This window comes from Oncorhynchus clarkii, chromosome 18, assembly GCF_045791955.1.
Source record: "Oncorhynchus clarkii lewisi isolate Uvic-CL-2024 chromosome 18, UVic_Ocla_1.0, whole genome shotgun sequence".
NCBI classification, from domain to species: domain Eukaryota; kingdom Metazoa; phylum Chordata; class Actinopteri; order Salmoniformes; family Salmonidae; genus Oncorhynchus; species Oncorhynchus clarkii.
Genome location: NC_092164.1, coordinates 66537090 through 66560807, shown reverse-complemented (window position 1 = coordinate 66560807; position 23718 = coordinate 66537090). Strand labels below are relative to the sequence as shown.

Below are 23718 nucleotides of genomic sequence, written 5' to 3'. Positions count from 1 at the left end.
GAGAGACTCTTCTTCTTCCCACCCACCTCCCTATAGGTAGACCAAGAACTATATAGACTACGACTAGGCTACCTGACCATCTCCACTGTAGGTTGTACCAGACTCTGAAGCCATAAATAACCATTATCCCAAAAGCTCTGTGCAGAAATTAGCTTTAAAAATGGCCATGTTTAATCTAATACAGATTCCCGAGTGGCACGTGGGGTCTAAGGCACTGCATCTCAGTGCTAGAGGCATCACTACAGACCCTGGTTTGATTCCAGGCTGTATCACAACCAGCTGTGATTGGGAGTCCCATAGGACGGTGCACAATTGGCCCAGCGTCGTACGTGTTAGGGTTTGGCCGGGGTATGCTGTCATTGTAAATAATAATGTTTTCTTAATAACTCACTGTCCTAGTTAAATAAACGTTAATACAATATTTTAAATTAACATACTTGGAAATTATATCAGGCTTTGTAAGCTAAATGTACAAACAAAAAATATATTAAACAAATATCCTAAAGTATAATCTTTTCGAAACTACTAATATTACTGTCCCCACTACAACATAAATACATGTAATTTTGTCCTTGAAACATATAAATGAAGCACTTTCGAAGTCCATTCATTCCTATGGGACTGTGTTTCAGAGAAGTGCCAATATGGCCGTCGAGTGGGTTTTACAGCCTCTCATTGGCCAATACATAGCCTCAGCGATCCACGGTTTATATACATCATTGGCTGCATCGCGCTGAGCTCACTTCCGTGTATTCTTTATTCGACGGACGCATGCTTCCGTCCTCATTTTCATAAAGTCTAGGCGCGGCGACAGGAGCACCTATCCGCAGTTGTCAGTAGCCGTGCGCTATAGCAGCGAGAGCTCTACACGCGAAGAAGTGGAAATTAAACTGGACTATTTCCCCTTCTGTTTATTTATTTTTTCTACCCACTCAAAGCTTGATTTTTAATTGCACATTTTGCATTACGAACTGATTTAAACTCAAAAATGGAGAATCAAGAAAGCGAGTATCTCCCGGAGCTTCTCGCGGAGAAGGACAGTATGGATGTCTCGTTTACGCACGCTATGAAACTTTTATCTACAGGTAAAAACACATTTTATTGGCAAATGTCCTGCCTCGAGTAAAATGATTTATATTTTAGCCATTGCGTTAAGATATATATTATTATTATTTTAAATCGTGCGTTTTGAAAACGACGCACCTTGACTAGACGGGACTGCTAACGTGGGTCTGTAAACAGTAGACTCTTTCTTTTCATGGTCTGTGCTACGACCCGTCATCCCACTGCACTTACAGGGTGACACGGTCTAGACACGGTTTAACAACCCGGTTGAATGATAAACGCTATATTTCACGGTATCGAGTTTGTGGATTTCCATGCGCACATGGTAACCTATCCGAAATCTCTCCCTATCGCATGCTCAAAGATGCATCTCTATTTCCACAGTGGTCTTTCTGTGCCCTCAAACCAGAGACCGTGGTGGGACGTTCTGGCGTCTTTGTGTGGCAGATAACTCCCTTATTGTGTGGTCGTTGCCCACAGCAAACAAGCTCAAAATACCACGTTTTCTGCCCCCTCGGCAGGTGGTCCAGAAACCTTTTGTATTTCTAATGTGGGTGATTGCACAGAGAAACAATTCATAGCATGTCGCTTTAAAACGTTTTTATAAATAGCATATATTACCCTTTGTGATGGTTCATTTTGAGTAGCCTACTATTGAAGCAAAAGGTGTGTGTGTGGCGAGACAAGCACGTTTTGTTCTGACTCATGGTTTGAGCACAAGGGCTGATTTTTATTAAAGTTTTAAGAGAAAACAAACATTTCAAATATATTTCTGGAATGTATTTTACATTTGCCAAATACATTTAAAAATGCATAAGAAACGCATGTTAATACGTGAGGTACATCTGTAAATGTATTTGTAATTTTTTGTAATTATATTGATTTTTTTTTTTATAACGGGGTCAGTTTGATACAGTGTAACTGTGACGATAGCAGTGTAACAATTTAAGCAGTTTGTCTGCCTAAACACGGTGGAAGTTATTCGGTCAGTTTCGAGATGCTACCATTTGTGGGTTTGTTTCTTATTATTTTTGTGTGTTTGGGGGGGCTGGTTTCACGAACACATTTTAAGACTAGTCCTGGACCCAAATGGCAGGCTCAGTGGGGATTCTCCAAGGAAATAACGGTTACTCTGTCCGGGAAACGGGCCCTTTCAGTTCAGTCAAGTGTAAAATATTACAGCTGAACTCTATTTTGAAAGGCTGAAATCCGGAGAAGCACAGCAATGAGTGGTTAAACATGGCTGAAATGTGGTGTTCCAGCTGGATCTGACAGTTTTCCATGGGGAAATTGAGTTTTTCCCTCTGTCCTTTCCACCCATGTGTTTTGCGTTATTAATCCAGACCTCCTGGAATGGACATCTAGTGCAGTGCCGTAACCTACCACTTGGTGGCGGTAGTTTATAGATTGTTTAGACTTATGACCTTATCAAGTGGCTGTCAGTACCTTTTGAGTTCACAGATGAAGGAATGATGGTTCATTGTTGCTTGAAGTGTCTTGGTTGATTGTCTCGTAAAATACTGTATACTCAAAACGTTTCAGGTGGGTTGCCACCAGGTCTATCAGTGAGTCACAATGCAAAAAAAAAAATTCTTCTGTATATCTCACATAGAACTTTTGTCCAGTACTGCTAATAATTACCATTGTAAAACGTCTTCTCTTTATAGTGCTAGATTGTGGCTAGCCTGTTAGATAGTGGCTAGCCTGTTAGATAGTGGCTAGCCTGTTAGATAGTGGCTAGCCTGTTAGATAGTGGCTAGCCTGTTAGATAGTGGCTAGCCTGTTAGATAGTGGCTAGCCTGTTAGATAGTGGCTAGCCTGTTAGATAGTGGCTAGCCTGTTAGATAGTGGCTAGCCTGTTAGATAGTGGCTAGCCTGTTAGATAGTGGCTAGCCTGTTAGATTGTGGCTAGCCTGTTAGAGTGCCTTTAGGCAATGCAACGCGTCGTCAAAGGACAGTATATAACAATATATATGCCTAGGTGCCTTTGAGTGGTACAGTACCTGTGTGGCAGGTCCATGAAGTTTAGATTAGTACAGAAGACACCGCTGCTAGGGAACCTCTGGCTGCTAGCGAACCTCTGGCTGCTAGCGAACCTCTGGCTGCTAGCGAACCTCTGGCTGCTAGCGAACCTCTGGCTGCTAGCGAACCTCTGGCTGCTAGCGAACCTCTGGCTGCTAGCGAACCTCTGGCTCCCGGCTGCTAGCGAACCTCTGGCTGCTAGCGAACCTCTGGCTCCCGGCTGCTAGTGTAGTTGACACGTTTGCGCGTTGCATACTGAGACGCTGTCATGACTTGAGGCTCTTTCACGTGTATAACTTCTGACGGTAACTACATCATTATAACAGTAAGATTTCGTGTTTTGAATCGGGTTTGAATTCTCCCTTGTAGAAATCGAGAGAATCCAGAAAGGCGAACCCAAGAAGGAAGGAGGAGACTCCTATCTGGACCTTTTCACCGTCAAGAATATCAAACTGAAGGAACGCGTGCTCATACCCGTCAAACAGTATCCGAGGGTAAGCCTGCCACCTCTCTCGTCTCCTGACCCTCATTCAGCAGCAGGTGTCTGGGAGTATGCCAGCTCTCAGCCATGCTCTAAGGGGGGGGGGGGACTCCAAATCAAACAGTATTTGCCACGTGCGACGAGTATAAATGTAGACATTACCCGGGAAACGCTTATTTACAAGCTCTTATCCAACAGCTCTTGTTTTTTAATTTTTTTTTAAGGAGAGTTAAGAAACTGCACTGTTAGGTTAAGGCCTTGTAAGGAAGCGTTTCAGCGGGAGGTAACACATGTCACAGTAAAAATGTTTCTCCCCGAGGGACAATGATCAGTGTTTTTTTAAAATTTTTTAAATAGATTTCCTCCACCCTCATTATTTAAAGTGGTACTAAACCTCTGTTTCCATGGTGATTACATGGCTGGCGGACGCTTTAGTGTGACCACAGTGTGTGTGTGTGTCCACAACCCTTCGACCAGTCTGGCGGCTTGCACAATTGTTTCCGTTGTAGTTGCTTCATGTTTCAAATGTTTTGATTGTCTAATTCCTTACACCTAGTGAAGGCCTTCCACATGTTGTATTGGAAAAGGTCATATGACCCACTCTGAAACCCTGCTTTATGCAACAGGTACAGAACACACAGCCTCTTTTCGACACACAGCCTCTTTTCGACACACAGCCTCTCTTCGACACACAGCCTCTCTTCGACACACAGCCTCTCTTCGACACACAGCCTCTCTTCGACACACAGCCTCTCTTCGACACACAGCCTCTCTTCGACACACAGCCTCTCTTCGACACACAGCCTCTCTTCGACACACAGCCTCTCTTCGACACACAGCCTCTCTTCGACACTCAGCCTCTCTTCGACACTCTCTAGAAGCCTTATTCACAGTGACCCATCCGCTGCCCCCCCCCCCAAAAAAAAATGGTTGAATCAACGTTGTTTCCATGTCATTTCAACAAAAACATTCAATGTGCTGACGTTGAATCAATTCGGAAAACTGATTTTAGATGTGAAGAAAGTCATCAAACTAAAGGGAATTTAGTCTTGTTTTTCAGCCAAGTTTTAACTATAAAATCCAATGAAGTGAAATGTTCTGTTTTCATGCTAGTTAACAACCAAATGTGTAAAAAAAAAAATAAAAAATGTTTAAACATTTGTTAGTGACGTCTGTGCCCAATGGGATGTAGAAATCACATTGTTTGATTATTTTGTTGATATCCTGTAATGTTTATACAGGTTTCATTTGTTTGTTCTGTCTCAAGTAACATACCAGCACCTCAGACTTCTGAAGCCATATGCTTCTCCCGCATGCTGTTACACAAGGAATCATCTTCTGTAGTCTAAAGCTGTCTTGTTTGTCCTGTTTCCAGTTCAACTTTGTGGGGAAGATTCTTGGCCCTCAGGGCAACACAATCAAACGCCTTCAGGAAGAGACTGGGGCCAAGATCTCTGTACTTGGCAAAGGCTCCATGAGGGACAAAGCCAAGGTGAGAGAGCTGACATGTATACTTCACACCTGCTATCCACCTGTTACACACACCTGCTATCCACCTGTTACACACACACACACATGTTATCCACCTGTTACGCACACAGCGGAGGGAGTCTGGCCACAGCTGTCAGAGGGAGGGAGTCTGGCCACAGCTGTCCTACAGAGGAGGGAGGGAGGGAGTCTGGCCACAGCTGTCCTACAGAGGAGGGAAGGAGGGAGGGAGTCTGGCCACAGCTGTCCTACAGAGGGAGGGAGGGAGGGAGTCTGGCCACAGCTGTCCTTCAGCACAGGGAGGGAGGGAGTCTGGCCACAGCTGTCTTTCAGCACAGGGAGGGAGGGAGGGAATCTGGCTACAGCTGTCCTTCAGCACAGGGAGGGAGGGAGTCTGGCCACAGCTGTCCTTCAGCACAGGGAGGGAGGGAGGGAATCTGGCTACAGCTGTCCTTCAGCACAGGGAGGGAGGGAGTCTGGCCACAGCTGTCTTTCAGCACAGGGAGGGAGGGAATCTGGCCACAGCTGTCCTTCAGCACAGGGAGGGAGGGAAGGAATCTGGCCACAGCTGTGCTTCAGGACAGGGAGGGAATCTGGCCACAGCTGTCCTTCAGGACAGGGAGGGAATCTGGCCACAGCTGTGCTTCAGGACAGGGAGGGAATCTGGCCACAGCTGTCCTTCAGGACAGGGAGGGAATCTGGCCACAGCTGTGCTTCAGGACAGGGAGGGAATCTGGCCACAGCTGTCCTTCAGGATAGGGAGGGAATCTGGCCACAGCTGTCCTTCAGGACAGGGAGGGAATCTGGCCACAGCTGTCCTTCAGGACAGGGAGGGAATCTGGCCACAGCTGTCCTTCAGGACAGGGAGGGAATCTGGCCACAGCTGTGCTTCAGGACAGGGAGGGAATCTGGCCACAACTGTCCTTCAGGATAGGGAGGGAATCTGGCCACAGCTATAAAGGGATTGTTAGTTGCACCTGCCTAGCCCTGAAAGTGAGGGTAGATGTATCTCACCTGGTTAACACCTTTTTTTTTTTTTTTTTAAAGGTTATGAACTGTCCGGGGTCACCTGATAAAGGCCATGTTGTCTAAAAGACTGTGTCATAGGTTACATAGACCCCGGACCGAGGTGGCTTGTGTTCCTCAACGAGCTCTGGAACTGTCTTGTGTTTTCAGGAGGAGGGTCTGAGGAAAGGTGGCGAGGCCAAGTACGCACACCTGTGTATGGAGCTGCATGTCTTCATCGAGGTGTTTGCCCCCGTGCCCGAGGCTTACCTACGCATGGCGCACGCCATGGAGGAAGTCAAAAAGTTCCTGTTTCCTGTGAGTGGATTCGACTCTTAAGTGTGGTGGTTCTGTAAGCTGCTGTTTTTGTTTGTCACCTTTCATTTCCTTGTTCCGACCCTGCACTACTTCTTACACAAATAAATTAACAAATAAAATAAAGGTGCGAGTTGAAACCAAATAAGGGCGTTGAGAGGGATGCCACAGGGAACCATCTTTAGGCCCCTCCGAAGAACCATAAATGGGATGTTTCTTTTTGAAGAATCATAAAATAAATGTTATATATTAAATAAATAAATAAATATTAAATAAATAAATAATAGCCCTGCTGTAGGGTTTTTAGTCTTATTTGCATATTTCCCAGTGTGCCTTTTGGAGTGAATTTGAGTTACCAGCCTCGACTGTGTTCGCTAGTAACACACGTGTTCGTAGAATTCATTTTCAGTCCTGGTGCTTCACCAAATAAGCTCCTAAGTGAATGTTATTATTAAACTGACATTCTTTGAGATGTACTGTATCATCTCATAAGGCCCTCTTCTTTTTTTGATGGTGTAGTTTTACCCTAATACAGTGGCATAAAACTGATAGTTTTACAGGCCACGTCAAACTACATGTCCCATTATGCTGGCTTTCAGTGCTCTGTGATTCCTGTTGGAATCCAGCCACACTGGGGATATTAAACTTTTAGACTTTTCATTCACCCGCATTCAGAATGACTGCCGGGATTAGGAAGACTAATGTATGAAACTACCTAAACCATATCCTCTGGAACAAACATTTCAGAATGATTTAGAAATTTGTGTTTTATTTATATTTGAGTAGCACACGATGAATTTAGCAATCAATTTCCATGCAAAAAAAATTAAATAAAAATAGATATTGAAACAAACAATTCCAAATATCTACCTGCAATAGATAATGCTGGGAAATATAATAATGCTGATTTTGGTTTAGTTTGACCACTGGTTATCAACATCAACACTGGAGCGTTTTTACACCACTGAGTGTAAACTGAATTCACACTAGAGAAGTTACACAGAAAAATCAACAATATTTTACACGGACCAATGTGCTATGAAAGGGGACATATCTCCATACTTCTGAAGAACCGTAGATTCCACGTCAAGAACCTCACACTTAAGAGGTTCTTTATCTGGCAAGAATTTTCAAAGGAACCTTTAAGAGCTGAAGAACCATTTAAGAACCTTTAATTTTTTTTAAGTGTACCTTGTCACGGTTGTGATCAGTTGAGGACACTAAGTTAGTATTTTGTATTAGGAAACTTCAGATTACTTTTCAGGACACAAATATTTTTCTTGTGATCATGGTATTGATTGGTCTGTTTGAACAATACACCGAGCGAGCACCACATCAGTAGATGGACTAGCCGACGGCGCCTGTTTACATGGAATTACCCGTTTTTGCTTATTAGGCTCGCTGCCTTAGCCAATCAACTTAGGAGGAATTCGGTGACTTTCACAGTGTCAACCCATATGGCTCTAAATGTCCGTTAACCTCCTGCGTTAAGACTAGGACGACGAGGCGGGAGGTGCTGCCCCCAGACACTCATCTAACTGCGATGGTACACTGTGGCATCGGAAAAACCAGTAGGTGATTCACCATACGCCGGCATGAACTGAGTTCTTGAAAATGGAGTGTAATTTTCCACTGAGCAGTGTGAAGCTGCGCTGCCTACGTCCACGTTTCTACCCTGGGACAGGGGGCCTATAGAGTGTGCAGGTTTTTGTTCCAGCTCAGCATGAACACAAGTCCGTGTCTGCAGATGGTCATAGTGTTGTCCATCCCTGTCCTGGGGGTGGGTGGGGACGACTTGGGACCTAGTGCGAGGTTGTTGGGCGACTGGAAAAATGTGGAGTCAGGCGCTGGACACGGATATGAGTAATAATCCGAAATGTACTCAAAATATAAGTAATGTTCCAACAAGGAAAAACACAGTATTCCAGAGCACAAAATAACTAATCCGCATGACAAACAATAACGCACAAAACAGAGAGGGAAGCCCAAGGGTTAAATAAGGAACATTAATTAATAGAATGGAAACCAGGTGTATATAAATAAGACAAAACAAATTAAACATGGATCGGTGGTGACTAGAAAGCCGGTGACTTCGACCGCCGAACGCTGCCCGAACAAGGAACGGGACCAACTTCGGCAGAAGTCTTGACGCCTAGAGAATGTGCAGGCGTTTGTTCTGACGTGCACCAATACTAAAGAAAATGTTATTGGTGCACGTCCTAAGTTTTGTATATTATTGGGTAAAGGTTTTTCGTATAGAGGTTGCGAAAGGTTTCCCTCAGGTACAGATCTATCTGTTTCTGAGAAGACCTCGAGCTACAGCATTCTAGGGTCCCCAGCTCAACTCTGGTGGCCCATTCCTGGAGAATTGGGGACTGCCATGTGGCCTCTTAATGCATTTGGAGGGATACAAAGTTTGGTAAATTTAATAAAACAGTCGGATTTGACTGAATTCTGTTACCAAACTTTGCATCTGTGCAGTTTTTACAGTGAATGTTTGATTTTTTTTTTTAATTGTTCAATGTAGCCATTGAACATAGAGTTGTATGATTTAGTTAATTGTTTTTTGTTTGAATATTTCTAAAGTGAAATATTTGAGAACTCGTAATTCTGTCTCCGTGGAATTATTCTAATTGCTATACTAGCCACTCCCTCAGATGTCTGGTTGTTAACGGCAACAATGGCTGACTGTAAAATACTATTGAGGTTGTGCACTGCAACGTGCCACACCATCTCGCTAGCTGTTCTGCCGTACTTCCATTTATTATGAATCCACGTTAGGTGATGCCTCGGTATATCGACTCTTTCTGGGTTTTTTTATGGATCCACGTTAGGTGATGCCTCGGTATATCTACTCTTTCTGGGGTTTATTATGGATCCCCATTAGGTCCTGCCAAGGCATCATCTACTCTTCCTGGGGTTTATTATGGATCCACATTTGGTCCTGCCAAGGCATCATCTACTCTTCCTGGGGTTTATTATGGATCCCCATTAGGTCCTGCCAAGGCATCATCTACTCTTCCTGGGGTTTATTATGGATCCACATTTGGTCCTGCCAAGGCATCATCTACTCTTCCTGGGGTTTATTATGGATCCACATTTGGTCCTGCCAAGGCATCATCTACTCTTCCTGGGGTCCGGTAATATTAAGGCAATTTATTATTATTATTTTCTTTTTAACATGACATTCATAACAGATTTCACAACACACTTAGTATGACGCACCTTTTTAAATGAGGACCCACTCACTGTATGCGGTGGGTTACCTACAGTACTATATAATCGGCAGGACTTGTTTGGTTGTTGCTATGACGTAATTGCGGAACTTAATTTCCCTGGAAAGACTACGCATGAATCATGGAGGTTAGACAAGTTTGTTTGGTTCCTATGGGTGAATGTAAACCGGTGATTTGGTGTGTGTGATTTTCAGGCAGTCTGTTCTTCTCCCTGCCCCCCCCCCAAAAAAATCTTTCCATGTTTAGTTGGCTTAGGTAGGAACGGTTGAATGTTTAGGGAGCATATTAACGGTCTATCTTGTTAAACGAAGGCGACGCCGTGGTGCTCTTGCTGATGGATTAATTATGAAATCAGACAAAAGGTTGTTTTCTGCGAGTTGTCAATCTAGAGATGAATGGAGCGCAGCCAAGCCTGCCTGCGCTGCATATTATAGTATCACAATTGCGTCCCAAATGACTCCCTATATGGTGCACTACTTTAGACCAGAGCCCTATGAAACCTATATAGTGCACTACTTTAGACCAGAGCCCTATGAAACCTATATAGTCCACTACTTTTGACCTGAGCTCTATGGAGAATAGGGTGCCATTTGGGACAGACCACTGAATATTTCCTTTTGGCTGTCGGGATCACTAGAGGAGAGTCAGGCTCTCAAAAAGCACCCGATTCCCCATTAAATAGTGCACTACTTTAACCCAGGGGCCCCTGCATGGGAACAGATTTATGAAAAGCATTGATGGGGGGGGTCATGGTTTCGCATCCAGGCTGTATCACATCCGGCTGTGATTGAGAGTCCCATAGGCTGGCATACAATTGGCCCAGTGTTGTCCGGGTTTGGCCATGATAGGCCGTCATTGTAAAATAAGAATTTGTTCTTTAACTGACTTGCCTAGTTTACTTAAAGAAATAAAATAAAAAATAATGTACCCACAAAGGGAGAAAGACTGTTTGTTGCTGGTTGTGAATCTCTACTGCAGGAGTCTGTCATTATGTATCTGTCGGGTCCAACCTCTCCACTAAACTGAGGAAGATTTACCATTAGGGTACGTGCACTAGGTATTTTACCTGCTTCCATAAGTAAAGACTAGGGAGACGCGCACACACACACTGTTTTAAGGGCTTTTTGAGACCGGCTCTCATTGCCTTGCTCTTATAGTCATTAGTGGAATGCGTTGTGGCTCGGTATACTTGTCACGACTTCCGCCGAAGTCGGTCCCTCTCCTTGTTCGTTCGGCGGTCGACGTCACCGGCCTTCTAGCCATCGCCGATCCACTTTTCATTTTCCATTTGTTTTGTCTTACATACCTAGTTTCAATTCCCCAATTACTTGTTCATTATTTAACCCTCTGTTCCCCCATGTTTGTTTGAGTAATTTGTTTATTTGTATTGCGGTCCGTATTTGTGGCCTTGTATTTATACGACGTGTATTGTTATATATTTGAGTAAAATTGCTTTCATTACTCAGATCTGCTGTCCTGCGCCTGACTCATCTCACCAGCTACACACAGACACATTATAATACTGAACACAGGGCTGTGGGGTGAGACAGGGGTGCAGCTTGAGCCCCACCCTCTTATAGATATAGATATAGATAGATCATGTAAAGTGAGCAAAAATATAAACACAACATGTAAAGTGTTGGTTTCATGAGCTGAAATAAAAGATCCCAGAAATGTTCTGTACACACAGAGCGTATTCTCTCATTTTCTGCACGCAATTGTTTTCCTCCCTGTTAGTGAGCATTGTATCCTCTTGTCAAGATAATCTGTCCATCTGACAGGTGTGGCATATCAACGTGTATCTAGAAGCTGATTTTAACAACATGATCATTACACGGTTGCACCTTGTCATGGCAACACAATGTCACATATCTCAAGTTTTGAGGGAGTTGGCATGGTGACTGTTGCAAGCTCTGGTCACTGATGTACGGAAGTCGGAAATTTACATACACGTAGGTTGGAGTCATTTAAAACTCGTTTTTCAACTACTACACAAATTTCTTGTTAAAACCTCTTAGGGCTCCCCTGCATTTTTTTCAACATTTTGTTAAAAATCGCGCAACATTTCAACGTCCTGCTACTCATGCCAGGAATATAGTGTATGCATATGATTAGTATGTGTGGATAGAAAACACTCTGAAGTTTCTAAAACTGGTTAAATCATGTCTGTGACTATAACAGAACGTGAAAAGCAAGCAAAATCCCAAGAAAAACCTGGTCACAAAAAAAAAAAGTATTAATCCGCCAGTCTCTGATTTGTCAATGGCAAGAGAAAATAGATGGCGATCAGTTGACAGTTTCTACAGCTTCCACACGATGTCGCCAGTACTGTCAATTTCATGGGATTTAATCCTTGGTGGAATGAGAAATAGACCCTTCCTGTCATCCAGTGTACAGGAAGAGGCTTATGGGAGAGAGACAATGGACGATGATTTCAAGAGTAGCTGCTATTGAATACAGATCGCCCCGTGATCAATACAGATCGCCCCGTGATCAAATACCTAAAGTTGGGTTACAAAAGTAGTTTGAAGTGTTTTGTCAAAGTTTATAGGCAACTTTTTTTTATTAAAAAAAATGACGTGTTTTGGAATGGTGCTTTTCCATGGATCAGACGGGCTATATAAATGGACATTTTGGGTATACATGGACGGATTTAATCGGAAAAAAGACCCAATTGTGATGTTTATGGGACATATAGGAGTGCCAACAAAGAAGCTCGTCAAAGGTAATGAATGTTTTATATTTTATTTCTGCGTTTTGTGTAGCGCCGGCTACGCTAATTCTTTTGTTTACGTCCCCTTCAGGTATTTCAGGGTGTTGCATGCTATCAGATAATAGCTTCTCATGCTTTCGCCGAAAAGCATTTAAAAAATCTGACATGTTGGCTAGATTCACAACGAGTGTAGCTTTAATTCAATACCCTGCATGTGTGTTTTAATGAACGTTTGAGTTTTATCGAGTACTATTAGCATTTGGCATTGCGTACTTCCATTTCCTGTTGACTAGGTGGGACGCTAGCGTCTCACATGGCTCTAAGAGGTTTTAACAAACTAGTTTTTTCCAACAATTGTTTAGACAGATAATTTGACTTATAATTCACGGTATCACAATTCCAGTGGGTCAGAAGTTTACATGCACTAAGTTGACTGTGCCTTTAAACTGCTTGGAAAATTCCAGAAAATGATGTATTGGCTTTAGAAGCTTCTGATAGGCTAATTGGCATCGTTTGAGTCAATTGGAGATGTACACGTGGATGTATTTCAAGGCCTACCTTCACACTCAGTGACTCTTTCCTTGACATCATGGGGAAAATCAAAAGAAATCAGCCAAGACCTCAGAATTTTTTTTTGTAGACCACAAGTCTGGTTCATCCTTTGGAACAATTTCCAAACGCCTGAAGGTACCACGTTCATCTGTAAAAACAATAGTACCAAAGTATAAACAAAATGGGACCACGCAGCCGTCATACCGCTCAGGAAGGAGACTCATTCTGTCTCCTAGAGATGAATGTACGTTGGTGCGAAAAGTGCAAATCAATCCCAGAACAACAGCAAAGGACCTTGTGAAGATGCTGGAGGAAACGGGTACAAAAGTATCTATATTCAGAGTAAAATGAGTATATCGACGTAAAAATGACTATATCGACGTAACCTGAGAGGCAACTCAGCAAGGAAGAAGCCACTGCTCCAAAACCGCCATTAAAACAAGCCAGACTATGGTTTGCAACTGCACATGGGGACAAAGATGGTACTTTTTGGAGGAATGTCCTCTGATCCGATGAAACAAAAATAGAACGGTTTGGCCATAATGACCATTGTGTTTGGACGAAAAACAGGGAGGCTTACAAGCCGAAGAACACCATCCCAACCATGAAGCCCTGGGGTGGCAGCATCATGTTGTGGGGGTGCTTTGCTGCAGGAGGGACAGGTGCACTTCACAAAATAGATGGCGTCATAGGCAGAAACATTATGTGGATATATTGAAGCAACATCTCAAGACATAAGTCAGGAATTTAAAGCTTGGCTGCAAATGAGTTTTCCAAATTGCCAATGACCCCAAGCATACTTCCAAAGTTGTGGAAAATGGCTTAAGGACAAAGTCAAGGTATTGGAGTGGCCATCACAAAGCCCTGACCTCATCCTATAGAAAATTTGTGGGCATAACTGAAAAAGCATGTGCGAACAAGGAGGCCTACAAACCTGACTCCGTTACATGAGCTCTGTCAGGAGGATTGGGCCAAAATTCACCCAACTTATTGTGGGAAGCTCGTGGAAGGCTTCCTGAAACGTTTGACCCAAGTTAAACAGTTTAAAGGAAATGCTACCAAATACTAATTGAGTGTATGTAAACTTCTGACCCACTGGGAATGTGATGAAAGAAATAAAAGCTGAAATCACTCTCTCTACTATTATTCTGACATTTCACATTTAAAATAAAGTGGTGATCCTAACTGACCTAAAACAGGGAAACAGGGACATTTACTTTGATTAAATGTCAGGAATTGTGAAACTAAGTTTTTAAATGTATTTGCTGACGTGTATGTAAACTTCCGTCTTCAACTGTTTTGTTAATTTCTGTACCATAATCCAAACATAATTTTAGAGAAGTTGGCAGTACATCCAACCGGCCTCGGAAACCACTTGTAACCTCGCCAGCTCAGGACCTCCACATCCTGCTTCTTCACCTGTGCGATCGTCTGAGACCAGCATCCAAGACGGCTGATGAAACTGATGCGTATTTCTGTCTGTAATAGAGCCCTTTTGTGAGGAAGCACTCATTCTGATTGGCTGGGCCTTGCTCCCCACTGGGTGGGCCTATGCCCTCCCAGGCCCACCCATGGCTGTGCCTCTACCCAGTTATTTGAAATCCATAGATTAGGGTCTAATGAATTAATTTCCTTATGAACTAACTCAGTCAAATTTGGCCATGTTGCATTTTATATTTGTTCAGTATAATGACCTTTTCCCTCCTTCCCGACCCTCCCATATTTACTACCAACCCTCATCCTTTTTGTCTGTCCTCTGTCTGTCTCTCTCTCTCTCTCTCTCTCTCTCTCTCTCTCTCTCTCTCTCTCTCTCTCTCTCTCTCTCTCTCTCTCTCTCTCTCTCTCTCTCAGGATATGATGGATGACATCTGTCAGGAACAGTTCATGGAGATGGGTTATTTGAACGGGGGCCAGGAGCACGGGCCAGGGGTCCCACGAGGCAGAGGAGGACCACCGGGCCCAAGGAGCCGAGGAGGGCCTCCGGGACAACCAGGGGCACCCAGGTAAAGACTCATGAAGAAATTAATCTAGGTGGCTGATGAGAAGTTATTGTCTGGTCTGTCTACAGTATGTCTGTTCAAATAACACTTCATCCTCTGTCTCGTTCCTCTTTTCTGTCTGCATTATCTTCACCCTCTGTCTCCTTTCTGTCTACATTCTCCTTCTCTACTCTCTCTCGCTTGCTCGCTCGCTCTCTCTTCCTCCATCTTTCCAGGGGTAGGGGTATGCCCCAACGTGGAGGTACCACCAGGGGAGGTCCAGCCAGAGGCGGGGTAGCGAGGGGGGCACCAGCAGGAAGGGGAACCCCTGCCAGAGGGGCAACAGCGCCCCGAGCCAGACTCACTGCCCCTGGTGGGCCTCCAAGAACCCTTCCTCCCCCCCACCAACACGCCCCAGCACCGGAACAATATGAGGAATATGTAAGATGAAATAACTTTATTATTCTGTGACATTTAAACATTTTTTTTTTAGGATCTCTAACATCCTCTTACATGTTTAATATTATCCAGCTGATTTGAGTTTTTATGTTAAAGTGATCAAGTTACATTGTAACAATGCACATATTGCAATTCAGAGAACACGTAGGGTCAAACTGGCATTGTGTAACGCTTTGAAGCCTGTAATTAACAATTTAAGAGTCCAATCTGGTTATTTATTTAACCTTTTAATTTATCCCGGTTAGTTCTCTATTTCACCAGGGAGATCAGATCTAGGTCAAGACAGCAGTAGTAGTAGCTGGAGCCGACTAGTAATGTGTTATTGTAGAGAGCAACAGCGTTGCTAGGTCTACCTTTTTCATAAGACATCTGTACAAAGGCAATGTTAATTACATTTTTAAGAACTACCCCTGGTTTATAATTGGATTCACCTTTTATTTTATTGGGTTTAGGGTTGGTGGCTCGTGGTCCCTCCTGGGTTATGGGTTGGTAACGGTCCCTCCTGGGTTATGGGTTGGTAACGGTCCCTCCTGGGTTATGGGTTGGTAACGGTCCCTCCTGGGTTATGGGTTGGTAACGGTCCCTCCTGGGTTATGGGTTGGTAACGGTCCCTCCTGGGTTATGGGTTGGTAACGGTCCCTCCTGGGTTATGGGTTGGTAACGGTCCCTCCTGGGTTATGGGTTGGTAACGGTCCCTCCTGGGTTATGGGTTGGTAACGGTCCCTCCTGGGTTATGGGTTGGTAACGGTCCCTCCTGGGTTATGGGTTGGTAACGGTCCCTCCTGGGTTATGGGTTGGTAACGGTCCCTCCTGGGTAATGGGTTGGTAACGGTCCCTCCTGGGTAATGGGTTGGTAACGGTCCCTCCTGGGTTATGGGTTGGTAACGGTCCCTCCTGGGTTATGGGTTGGTAACGGTCCCTCCTGGGTTATGGGTTGGTAACGGTCCCTCCTGGGTTTAGGGTTGGTAACGGTCCCTCCTGGGTTTAGGGTTGGTAACGGTCCCTCCTGGGTTATGGGTTGGTAACGGTCCGTCCTGGGTTATGGGTTGGTAACGGTCCCTCCTGGGTTATGGGTTGGTAACGGTCCCTCCTGGGTTTAGGGTTGGTAACGGTCCCTCCTGGGTTATGGGTTGGTAACGGTCCCTCCTGGGTTATGGGTTGGTAACGGTCCCTCCTGGGTTATGGGTTGGTAACGGTCCCTCCTGGGTTATGGGTTGGTAACGGTCCCTCCTGGGTTTAGGGTTGGTAACGGGGGCTCGTGGTCCACAGCATTGCAGCAGTTAATGAAAGCGCTTCCTTTTTTGCCAACTTATTTACAGTCTAGATCTCACACATCAACTGGTGAATGAAATTCACTTCACAAGCTTAGGATGACCTCTCGCATGTTTATTTTGTTCTCTCTCTCTCTGCTCCTACTTCTGACCCCCACCCTATTCTCCCTCTCGTCTCCCTTTCTCTCGCTCTCTCCCCTTCTCACTAGGCCTATGATGAGAGCTACACTGAGCCAGCGTACGAGTCATACAACAGTTACTACAGTCAGCCACAGGCGTGAGTCACCCATCTCTCCCATCTATTGGCAACAAACCACACACACACACCACGCATTGGCTGTCACATCCTTGCTCTTCACGGTTACACACACACACCACGCCATCGCCACGGTTACACACACACCACGCCATCGCCACGGTTACACACACACCACGCCATCGCCACGGTTACACACACACCACGCCATCGCCACGGTTACACACACCACACCATCTCCACGGTTACACCCTACTTACTAACTGGAGTCTCACGTAATGGAGAATGTTGGGACTGAAATAGTTCTGAATTCATAAGGAGAAACTTTCCCTGTGGTAGGAGTGTGTTTTTAAGTTGGTTAGTTCAGCTAACCTTCGCTATGTTTGAAATCGGATAACATCAGTTATTAAAGCTATTATTTAATATTTTTTGTATTTGTTTGTCTATCTTATCTATTAAGTGAGGGCATATTTTATTAATGGAATGTATATTGAACATGACTGCTGGTTAGCTTGGTTTGATGGCTAGGGAGGTTTTTCTGGTTGGCTTGGTTTGATGGCTAGGGAGGTTTTTCTGGTTGGCTTGGTTTGATGGCTAGGGAGGTTTTTCTGGTTGGCTTGGTTTGATGGCTAGGGAGGTTTTTCTGGTTGGCTTGGTTTGATGGCTAGGGAGATTTTTCTGGTTGGCTTGGTTTGATGGCTAGGTAGGTTTGATGGCTAGGGAGGTTTTTCTGGTTGGCTTGGTTTGATGGCTAGGGAGGTTTTTCTGGTTGGCTTGGTTTGATGGCTATGGAGGTTTTTCTGGTTGGCTTGGTTTGATGGCTAGGGAGGTTTTTCTGGTAGGCTTGGTTTGATGGCTAGGGAGGTTTTTCTGGTTGGCTTGGTTTGATGGCTAGGTAGGTTTTTCTGGTAGGCTTGGTTTGATGGCTAGGGAGGTTTTTCTGGTTGGCTTGGTTTGATGGCTAGGTAGGTTTTTCTGGTTGGCTAGGTAGGTTTTTCTGGTAGGCTTGGTTTGATGGCTAGGGAGGTTTTTCTGGTTAGCTTGGTTTGATGGCTAGGGAGGTTTTTCTGGTTGGCTTGGTTTGATGGCTAGGGAGGTTTTTCTGGTTAGCTTGGTTTGATGGCTAGGGAGGTTTTTCTGGTTGGCTTGGTTTGATGGCTAGGTAGGTTTTTCTGGTTGGCTTGGTTTGATGGCTAGGGAGGTTTTTCTGGTTAGCTTGGTTTGATGGCTAGGGAGATTTTTCTGGTTGGCTTGGTTTGATGGCTAGGGAGGTTTTTCTGGTAGGCTTGGTTTGATGGCTAGGGAGGTTTTTCTGGTTGGCTTGGTTTGATGGCTAGGGAGGTTTTTCTGGTAGGCTTGGTTTGATGGCTATGGAGGTTTTTCACTGAGTTACAGTTCATATAAGGAAATCAGTCAACTTACATTCATTATGCCCTAATCTATGGATGGGTTGTCCTGGGAGGGCATAGGTCCACCCACGTTTTCCCCCACAAAAGGGCTTCATTACAGACAAAAATACTCAGTTTCATCAGCTGTACAGGTGGCTGGTCTCCGACGATCCCTCAGGCAAAGAAGCCGGATGTGGAGGTCCTGGCCTGGCGTGGTTACATGTGGTCAGCAGTTGTAAGGCCAGTTGGACGTACTGCCAAATTCTCTAAAACGACATTGGAGGCGGCTTGTAGTAGAGAAATTAACATTCAATTCTATGGCAACAGCTCTGCTGCACATTCCTGCAGTCAGCGTGCCAATTGCACGCTCCCTCAAAACTTGAACGATCTGTGGCATTGTGGTGTGTGTGACAAGTGCACATTTTAGTGACCTTTTTAGTGTCCCAAGGACAAGGTGCACCTGTGTAATGATTGTGCGGTTTATTCAGCTTGTTGATATGTCACACCTGTCAGGTGGATGGATTATCTTGGCAATGGAGAAATGCTCTCTAAAATGGATATGAACAAATTGGTGCACAACATTTGAGAGAATTAAGCTTTTTGTGCGAATGGAACATTTCTGGGATCTTTTGTTTCAGCTCATGAACCATTGGACCAACACTTTACATGTTGCGTTTATATATTTGTTTCATTATGTTTGTCTTTTATCAGACGCTCTTATCCAGAGCGACTTACAGTAGTGAGTGCAGACATTTTCATACTTGTTTTCGCACTTGGTTAGCTTGTTCTGCTTCTAATTTGAATTGTTCTTTCTCCTCTGTTCTGCTCTTAGAGAGCCAGAGTACTACGACTACGGACATGGAGAGACACAGGAAGCATACGAACCCTATGGTAAGACATCAATAGTCCACTCTCAAGCCAAACCTCTCGTCCCAGCGCTCACCCTTTATGGGATATCATCTTACTGTTTATTATTGGTTCTGTAATTGGTCAATTACATGAATAATGCTGATGGCAATGTGCCTCACAATACATCCTTGTTGAAATGCTTGGGAAACAGAATTCTGAGTTTCAAACGGAAAATTGTGTTGGTTAGAGATTTCTACTTGTCATCCAAGCTCATTTTGTAAGGACATTTTACGTTTGTCTGATCTGTTCTGTCCGTCTCTGTTGTGTGTGTGTGTGTTTCACCCTTCTAGCCCAGGACGACTGGAACGGGACCCAGAGAGTGGCGCCGGGGGGTAAGGCCCCCACTGCCAGAGCGGCTAAGGGCCCTTACCGAGAACACCCCTATAGACAATACTGAACTCATCACCATGCCAACGCCTAGCGACCAACCGTTAACGCGTTGCCCTGACAACCAACCATCAACCTGTCTACCACGGCAGCTCTTGCTCTAAGCAACCCTCGACAAAAGTAATTGTCCGTTTTGTTTTTGGTTTTGGGATTTTCTACACTGGACTTTTATGAGCCGAAAATCAGGATCATAACTGATCGAAGCTGATTTGATATTTAATTCAGACCCTAAAACTTTTTTTATTTTTGGGATGGGGGGGGGGGGGATTTGAAGTTTTGGTTGATTTCTGTTTTTCTCTCTGACCCTGTCTCCCTCTTGGCTTTTCTTTTGCACTGTTGACCTTTTTAAGGGTTTTTTTAATTTTTAATGTTTGGATTTAAACTCGCTTCTAGTGGAGTTAGACGACTTATCCACTTGTTGTCGTCTTTAAAGGGACATTTCAAAAACGCTCTACTTCATATTCATTATCTCCAGTTCGACGACAACATATGTGAACGTGGTACGTTTCTACGTTTTTGTAGTTTAAATAAATAAACCTGTTTCCGATGACGACGTCTGTGTGCGATTGACTAATTGACTAATTGACTAATTGACTAATTGACTAATTGACTAATTGACTAATTGACTAATTGACTAATTGGTTGATGTTATTGGAAACAGTTATCATCTTATTTTCACAAGTATTGATGTTGGATCTGGAGATGACGAATATGAAGTAGAACCATTCATTATTTTGTTTAAAACTATACTTTGAGGGACAGTTGCAGATTCCCATTTAGGCTACATTCCCAATTTTTTTTTTTTTTTTTTTTTATAAAATAAAGTAAAGAAACTTAAACACTGTTTCAATTATGTAATATAGACCAAACAAAAAACGCCAAGTCAAATGGAAACAGGAAAAACAAACAAATGTTAATGAAATTTGATTTAATATTCCCATTTGTTTTAAATAGTTTTTAATTAAAAGTTGTCAATGTAGACTTTTTTTTTTTTAAATATAATGACATTTTCTCATTGTACATTTTAGAGTTTTGAAATATAGGCCTGATTATCCCCTGTTGAGATGGACTGTCCTCACATACTACTTTTTGTTACTTTTTGTTATTAAAGTTGGTTCAACAGTAAGTTCATTTTTATTATGTCTCTACAGTCGATGTCTTTTTTTTACAAGCAGGATACGGCCTTAGATCGGCCTCATGTCATGATAAATAATATCACGTGTCAGTACAGGATCTTATTGGTTGAATCTGATTCTATAAAACTGCATGTAAAAAAACGATGCAATGAAGGATTGGGACAAAAAAATCTCCACATGACGGGAGATCCTGCAGCTTTTCAATCTGAGCTCTTGTACATACTTTAAATCGTCCAAATCCACTATTCTGCCACTGGTATATGCATTAAAATGCATTATGCTCTATGTGTAAGGCTTGCCTAAATAGGTAACTACTAAATCTGTCCAAAAGATGTTTTTTTGCAGCAATTTGTCAATAAAGACTAGTTTGTTTTTCTATGAAACTTCCCGCAACTTGGTTTATTTCTACTTCCTGTCCAAGTCAAAATTTTGAAATGTCATTTTTAAATAGCATTTAACAGCCTGGCAGCTAGTTGGTGTTTTTCTTGTTATTTCTCTTCAAAAACACATATTTAAAATTTTTAAATGAATTGTATTGTAGTCTGAGGACGTTAACGTATACTAAATGATGTCTTGATTTGATTTTTTTTTATTTATTATTTAAAAAAACAGCACGACTTATTCTTTCTCTCTCTTTCTATACTTTTTTAAAAAGGAACCAGAGGTAAAACCTGTAAAATAACCTGGATAGCTTCCTAATGTGTTTAAAGCTCTTAAGCATTGAGTGCCTTGGGTATGTATAACGACTTTTTCAATCCATCTTACCTGTGGTCGTAGAACAACTTTAATGAGAAATGCATTGCTAGACTCTTTGTTAGTAAAATTGAACTGAACTCCACGACCATTTTTTTTTTAAAAGTCTTTTAGGTTTCAGGGTTTGACCTCGATGTTCATGTCGTGTGTAGTGGCCGACGCGGTGGCTTCTTTAGAAAAGAGAGTAATGGCAATGGAGAGGATGATTTAAACCGTAATCCTTCCACTATAAAGGTAACCGTAACCCTAAAATGTGTCATTTTTGATAGTGTGTTTACACAGTGAATTAAACTGCTGGTAAATGCGTGCAATTTAGTAAAAGAAGAATTCTAGTCATGCAAAATTTAAAACGACCAAAAGTACGGAAAATAATGTAACTTCAAATATATTATTGCAGTTGTAAGATTTTAATTTACTAAAATAACATTGCTGTGTACTTGACAAAATATCCTATAATAGTTTTTTTTTTTATTAGTTTTTATTAATGCTAAAATGAAAATCTGCAAAGCCGACACTCTTAATCTTCTGAACCAGTTGAGCTCGTGCTACTTTTTCTTTGGTAATATGTTTGTAAACGTTTTATATTACTGTAATGGTGAACGTGTTACGACTTCTCGTAGAAAGTAATGGACAAAAAGCTTGAGTTGCACAACTACAACTACTCTCTAGACTTTGCATGATTTTTTTTTGTATTTATTTTTTAAACTGAACTATCCACTAGTGTGTTTTTCATTGGTTATTGATTTAATATCTCTTCCATCAGGTCCAGCTATTAGTCAGTGAAGAACCAATCAGAGGTCGGCTTACTGGAGAGATGAAACCATGCGTACCTCAGGTAGGAATTTGTATTTTTTTTTTTACTTAAGGGGGGTTTTGCAACCATGTTTGCCAAGACCGATATTCATAAACCATCACAGAGTAGAATTGCTGATCTAAGATCAGTTGTACCTTTTAAAAACATTATAAATGTGATTTTATACGGACAGGAAGGACCTGATCCTAGATCAGTACTCCTACTCTTAGACACTTCATGAATACAGGCCCAGATGTATAGCCATACTGGAAATCCACATTCCAGGACTGTGTGGCTGATAAACCATTTGTCAAGTTACTACTTATGTAGAACCATACACACGGGCCAGAACCATACACACTGGCCAGAACCACTGGCCAGAACCATACACACTGGCCAGAACCACTGGCCAGAACCATGCACACTGGCCAGAACCATACACACTGGCCAGAACCATACACACTAGCCAGAACCATACACACGGGCCAGAACCACTGGCCAGAACCATACACACGGGCCAGAACCACTGGCCAGAACCATACACATGGGCCAGAACCACTGGCCAGAACCACTGGCCAGGACCATACACACTGGCCAGAACCACTGGACAGAACCATACACACTGGCCAGAACCACTGGCCAGAACCAGAACCACTGGCCAGAACCATACCCACTGGCCAGAACCATACACACTGGCCAGAACCATACACACTGGCCAGAACCATACACACTGGCCAGAACCATACACACTGGCCAGAACCATACACACGGGCCAGAACCACTGGCCAGAACCACTGGCCAGAACCAGAACCACTGGCCAGAACCATACAGACGGGCTGTCAGACTTTCTTTTATAAGGCTCTTTTATAAGCCCCAGAGGGTTGTGACAGGACGGTAACCGTGGAGCCCCAGAGGGTTGTGACAGGACGGTAACCGTGGAGCCCCAGAGGGTTGTGACAGGACGGTAACCGTGGAGCCCCAGAGGGTTGTGACAGGACGGTAACCGTGGAGCCCCAGAGGGTTGTGACAGGACGGTAACCGTGGAGCCCCCGAGGGTTGTGACAGGACGGTAACCGTGGAGCCCCCGAGGGTTGTGACAGGACGGTAACCGTGGAGCCCCCGAGGGTTGTGACAGGACGGTAACCGTGGAGCCCCCGGTCGTGGCAGGACTGTAACCGTGGAGCCCCCGGTCGTGGCAGGACTGTAACCGTGGAGCCCCCGCGGGGTGGGTCGTGGCAGGACGGTAACCGTGGAGCCCCCAGTCGATTGTGAAATAGAACCTGCAGAAAGTGAAGGGCTACTAGGTGATGATAACATCAGAGCTGATGTTGAGAAGCTAGTTTTTGGGGGTGTGGAGATTTTAAATGAGCTCTACTTCAGTCCTTCCCAGTACAGCCAGGTAGATGGTTGTTAGGGGAGGAGTGACCAACCATCCTCCTGGCGAGACACAAGCTTTCCTTCCAGCCCTGATCCAATGCTCATTTATACTGTCCATAAAGATCCTGGTCAG

General features: G+C 43.7%; 1 protein-coding gene across 1 annotated transcript; it reads left to right on the top strand.

Moving 5' to 3' along the window:
• Nucleotides 1-817: 817 nt before the first annotated feature.
• Nucleotides 818-19768, top strand: LOC139372774 (KH domain containing, RNA binding, signal transduction associated 1b). The gene is made up of 9 exons (XM_071112575.1): nt 818-1085; nt 3457-3581; nt 4944-5060; nt 6233-6379; nt 14729-14880; nt 15093-15297; nt 16796-16863; nt 19063-19121; nt 19430-19768. The coding sequence occupies exons 1-9, from the start codon at nt 989-991 to the stop codon at nt 19534-19536; spliced, it is 1077 nt and encodes a 358-aa protein (XP_070968676.1). The 5' UTR covers nt 818-988; the 3' UTR covers nt 19537-19768.
• The last annotated feature ends 3950 nt before the right edge of the window (nt 19769-23718 follow it).